The following is a 5,961-nucleotide window of genomic DNA, read 5'->3' as shown; positions in this document are numbered from 1 at the left end:
TCACAAAAACAAGCAAGTTATTAAAATAATCTGAATTTTTCAATTTTTGTTCGTATACTAAGTGCAGAACGAAATGTGGACATGGAAGAAATATGGAGAAGTAGGTTGGCAGAAAGCTGGAAGAGACTGTAGCGAAATAAAAAGAGAGAACAAAATAGAATTAACTATTTACGGGTTTTCTTCTACTTTTCTGAGTGCACTTATATGCATGATATAAGCACTGTATACTAAATAATGCAAGTGTGCATAGATGAGCATGTATGTATACATATTGTTCATATATGTCCGCATGTACGGGCATATAAACATGCATGAGTTATGTCTGTATGTCGGTCTATCTCCATGCAAGCCTCTGTGTATGTATGTATGTATGCATGCATGTATGTATGTATGTATGTATGTATGTAAGTATGTATGTATGTATGTATGTATGTATGTATGTATGTATGTATGTATGTATGTATGTATGTATGTATGTATGCATGTATGTATGTATGCATGTATGTATCTATGTATGTATGTATGTATGTATGCATGTATGTATGTATGTATGTATGTGTATGTGTGTATGTGTGTGTATGCATGTATGTATGTACGTACGCATGTATGTATGTATGTATGTATGTATGTATGTGTGTATGTATGTATGTATGTATGCATGTATGTACGTACGCATGTATATATGTATGTGTATGTGTGTATGTGTGTGTATGTATGTATGTACGTACGCATGTATGTATGTATGTATGCATGTATGTATGCAAGTCTGTCTGTCAGTCTGAATGACTGACTGACTGTATGTATGTATGTATGTATGTATGTCTGTCTGTATGTCTGTATGTATGTATGCATGTATGTATGTATGTATGCATGTATGTACGTACGCATGTATATATGTATGTATGTATGTGTATGTGTGTATGTGTGTGTATGCATGTATGTATGTACGTACGCATGTATGTATGTATGTATGTGTGTGTATGTATGTATGTATGTATGTATGTATGTATGTGTGTATGTATGTATGTATGTATGTACGTACGCATGTATGTAATTTTACAACCACGATTAAATGATAGATTGAGCATTCAATTAAATTTTTTAAAATTTAATGCATTTTAGCGATAAATCTCAGTGAAAAACAAGAGAGTATAAGATATTATAACAATTTTTATTAATAACAAGTTGAAAAAGAGCACTTAAATTTAAAAATTACAAATATGAACATTTTAAATATATGTTACAACACATTGCATTACATAATAACACTGTCAAAAAATGAACTCAGCCGAGATATGTTTATCGTATTTACTATAACGTAAATTTCGTATATCTGCCCAATGCATTTGTTATCAAGCTTTGTACTCGCACGAACTGGGGTTTTATGGATTGTCACTGTACATGGAAAAACTTCAACATATTTTATCGGCCTAGCATATAATCTATGCCATTTCAATGTTGTGTGGCTATCTCAACATCAAGACCCCCAAAACACTAATTTTCCTACGAAAGGTAGACTAAGTGAATGTAGAGAGATTATACAGAAAAAAAAATGAAATGGGCTAATCCAGATTAATCAAGGTAAAAGCCCACAAAGCAACAGTGTTCCAATTTCAATGTTTCTTGCATTTCATTTGTATGATTTATTTGTATGCAGTTCCAACTTTATTTCGTGCAACGTCTTAATAAACGTGAACCCAACACATAATACACAGAATTATTCCTTCGCAAGTTACTAAACATATACATTCCGAAACATCCTTACAATGAAAAATGGGGGTAGGACTATTTTAATATGATACCATAAAGTCACGTGAACACTGTTCAGTATGAATGACACCTGTACATAACATCTGGCTAATTAATCGGTCTGAAGAATATGTTCAAAATATTAATTTCCCGTAATCAAGCAAATACTTCATAAAGTCGAACAACGTTATCACTGAAAGACTGATATAATGGCTTCAACACAGTAAATAGAAAGTGTATTCAACATACTTGTCCGTCTTCTAAGAATTGATAAAAAAAATAAAAACATGACAAAATGTCTTTCTGAAATAAATGACAAAGAATTTCAAGCCAAATTTATAATCTTACAGATCTGCAAGTGACGTAGAATGAGGTCTGCCTGGTGATGATGTTGTTGTTCTCCATTTGCTTCTGTCTGTATGCTTTCCTCATGCTTAACCAGGGGTCGCTGTCATACTCTTCGTACAACGAGGCTGTGTCCTTTGAGATAACCAGACTCTTCAACATCTTCGTGAATGATTTCCATTCACTTTCAGATTCACAATGCTTTTTCAGCATGGGCTCTTCAGTCGACAGCAAACGCTTTGCGGTTCCAAGAAGTGGTTCATTGCCTTCCTCAGAGAGACGGACGACCGCATCCAAATCTTGTATCAGACTTTCAACCCTCTTTTCATCTATGGCCAGCAAAGCGTCGAAAAGATTCTTACGAAGACGATTTTGCCTTTTGGAGATTGAACCTTCGAAAAACATCGTGTCCAGTCGAGCAAGAAGATGGACACCCCTTCCGCGGAACGAGCGCGCTGCTTCATCTCTGCTGGCAAGAATTCTTGGGATATTTTCTTCAGTGTAGGGGCCATGCATTCCAGTCTCGCCATCCATGAATCTCAGAACCTGAGCACCACCAATTCCGATTCCATCTACTCCCGCAAAGACTGCATACTTGATTTCGTTGAACTTGAATCCAGCTGAGAAGTACGTGATGAGACCTCGTTGGTGAGCTTCGTGTACGATGGTCAAAGCTTCCTCAAAGGTTAGTTGGTACATGATACATTTTGAGGGGTATGTATCACTGGCTCCGTCCCACGTGACCTTGTTGAATCCACCAATTGATGTGATCTCTATGGCCCGCGTAGCTATTTCCATTCTCTGGGCCAATTCCACCGGTTCAGTTCTGTCATAGTCATCGATAATGGTCTGATTCAGATTCCATGCAGCCGATAGGAACTGCTTCTTCTTTCTTTGGACCTGAGCCCTAAGGGCCTGCATGTACCTAACTGCCTGGCATGTGGTCATTCCCTCCATTGACACCTTACATTCAGCGGCCCCTTGGAAGAAGGCGGCAGTGGCTGCGGCGGCAGTAATATTGACAAGTTTAATGAAATCCTCATCAAAATTACCCGAGTCTTTAATTCTTCTTCCCACAAAGTATGTCGTAGGGGCGGCCGGTCCAACATGGAGACGAACTTTGGCAAAGTCAAAAATGGAAGGAACTCTGTAGGACTCTATGTTCTCTCTTGGAAGGTTTCTTGGCCGCTCAAGATGTTCGACGTGGATGATGGCACCCTTCATCCAGTCGTTGAAGCGTGTAGTTCCCAAAACATGCCCTTCACCGGGATCTGTCAGAGACATGTACGTTTGGGTGTGTGGGCGGAATCCTGGTGTTCCAAGGCAACGCGCGTGTTCGTGGGTCAGACTCTCTCCGTTAGACAAACAGTAATATGCAAACTGGAATGCAAGGTACTCAATTGATGTCGGTTGTCGACTCTCGTCCCTCAGAGCTTGTGCAAGGCGAGAAACGGCTACCAGGAAATTCTCAGACAGCCTATGTATGTCCCAGTGTAAATATATTCTATTCAAGTCAACGTCTACATCCACTACAAATAAACTCTCATGGCCATTGTCTGTAGGTACGACACCAATGTAATTTTCTTTCTCTATACCCCATTCTTTAATTGTCTGCACGGCGTTTCTGCTGACAGCTTCTATGTCTGCTATCAAGTCCTTGACACACTTATGTTCCATGATCCCCGTACAGATTTTCTCAAACTTCTTGTAGCTGTCGTCGCCGTTGTCGGGGAAGATGCTTTGTAACCTCTCACATAACTGATATTTAGCACCGTCCAGATCCAATGCCGTGATAGCGGGAAGTTCTTTCTCGGATTTAAACTTTGTGATCCGGCTGTCCATTTTAATTTTCACATTGTACAGGTTCTGTATCACGTCCTGACAATAGGAAAGCGCCACCTTGCGGAGTTTTCCCACACCAGCGAAACAGATAGTCTTGGACTGAAATGACAAATTAGTTGGCACCTATATAAATATGACCAATTTCAATTAAACTATTAAAGATTGAGATTATTTTCTTTGCTAAAGAAGCCGGTGTGTTTTATGAGAAGCGGGGAGATGCGGTGATTTACGTTTTAGCATGCCTTACTCTAAGTCAGTGGATTGAGGTTTCAAATCCTGCTTAGACTTGTCAATGTCATCTTTCGACGTACGTCTATGGACAAGGTATTTTATTTCCATTGCCTCGTCACGAAGCAGTCTTTCATGTGCTTATGTGCCGTCAAACAGCTATCAATCAGTGAGATAGTCTTATCTCTGTACGTTAACCAGAAGACCACAACTAAGGATTTCTGTCATAACCTAATGCATTTTTTAAAAAGTCCGCGGAAGTGGTTTGTCAAAACATTAAGTCCTTATACCTTTCCAAGAAATGAACATTTATTAGTTCTTTATCCTCTGGCAATATTTTCCCATCAACAGCTCAAAAACCCCACAAATAAGTTAAATCATTTTGAAATGTATTGAACGCTAAACTCTCATTGCTATTAAGACAGTCTTATTTTGCAATGATATGTTTAAAAAAATTATGAATTTACATTCAAATTTAATTTCCTTCTAAGAAAGATAGTTTTAAAAGTTACAATAATTCTGCATGATGGACCAATCCGACCAATATTGATGGCCCCAACGGTTTGAAAAGCAATCGTAGTAAACGAAGCACGGATAATTATAACGTGCTATTGCATCAAATATTGTATACTAGACGTGTTATTATTTTTTCTTCAATGTTTCATATATTTATGTCAGTAGAAATTAAAATGCGAAATACGACGGTACGATATGGGCATATAAACGCTGGAAACTGGAATTGTATTTAGGATTATGTAGAAAGGTTTGGGAATTTATACATATAAAGAACTTTTGTTTTTCTTTTTATTGTATTGCAGTTTTTTATGTTTGAGTTTGCAATTGGAAATTATTATTAAGATTTATTCATTTCGGATATCATATTTAATCTTTAAATATATTCTTTCAAAGATGTCGTATGTGCTGATGCCTCCACTCAAATGTCAGAAAGAAGGAAGAAAAATAGACAAAGGCATGCAGACACTGAATCGGACAGAAAGACAGAAAGAAAGACTAGGTGGGATTAGTTTACTGGTATGTTTTGCGCTGCAACAGTGGTAGATAACTTATGATTTTTAAGATATATTGAATTCACGATAATAAGAACGCTTATTTGATATAAGATCACTGTACATTTATTATTTGACTAAGACAGTGCTGTCCAAACTTTTTAACACCATGGGCCACGGAAAAATGTTTTTCTTGAAGCCGAGGGCCGCAGCAGAATACTGAAAAGCAATGACTACATAGCTGCTCTGGCGGGCCATTTAAAACGAGCCCGCGGGCTGCGGGTTGGACAGAACTGGACTAAGAGATGAATGAAATGAAATTTATCAAACGGGACAGTATATAATACAAGGTAGACTCAGACGTTAGGAGGAATAAAATTACTTACCATTTTTGTATATCTTCACTAAAGTTTTCTGATTAACAGTAAGTTCAACTGAAGATTGCTTTGCTTCTTCCTGAGATTATGCTTCTTCTTGAGGTCCGTTCCTTTCAGAAGTATCGGCTAAGCAACTATTAGCACCTTTTATACATTTGATCACGGATCTCTCGAAATAACAAAGTTCAATGGGAATCCCCTTACTTATTCTAAGAAATAGATTTCTGAACTGCGCACATGTAGAAAACGCTTCTCAATTCAAGAGGGCGTTACCATTGAAGTAGGATGTTTAGCCATATCTAATGTTCCTTATTGATTGGTTACTTGCGTTATTTATTGTATACCTGTACACAGACAAATCCGGAACCTGATGGTGTTTAGGTTCGGTGGGTACGATGAGAGGGTTCTGCCGC

The 5,961-nt window shown here is 37.8% G+C and overlaps 1 protein-coding gene across 1 annotated transcript; it reads right to left on the bottom strand.

The window, feature by feature from the left end:
• Nucleotides 1–1,152: 1,152 nt before the first annotated feature.
• Nucleotides 1,153–5,716, bottom strand: LOC149801516 (uncharacterized). Its single transcript, XM_089955690.1, has 2 exons — nt 5,558–5,716; nt 1,153–4,035 (listed from the first exon to the last, which is right to left on the bottom strand). The coding sequence occupies exons 1-2, from the start codon at nt 5,558–5,560 to the stop codon at nt 2,086–2,088; spliced, it is 1,953 nt and encodes a 650-aa protein (XP_089811816.1). The 5' UTR covers nt 5,561–5,716; the 3' UTR covers nt 1,153–2,085.
• Between the last annotated feature and the right edge of the window lie 245 nt (nt 5,717–5,961).

Source organism: Sinohyriopsis cumingii, chromosome 4 (genome assembly GCF_028554795.1).
Source record: "Sinohyriopsis cumingii isolate HCF-2022 chromosome 4, ASM2855479v2, whole genome shotgun sequence".
NCBI classification, from domain to species: domain Eukaryota; kingdom Metazoa; phylum Mollusca; class Bivalvia; order Unionida; family Unionidae; genus Sinohyriopsis; species Sinohyriopsis cumingii.
The sequence above is the reverse complement of the archived record's forward strand: the minus strand, read 5'-3'. Positions and strand labels throughout refer to the sequence as shown.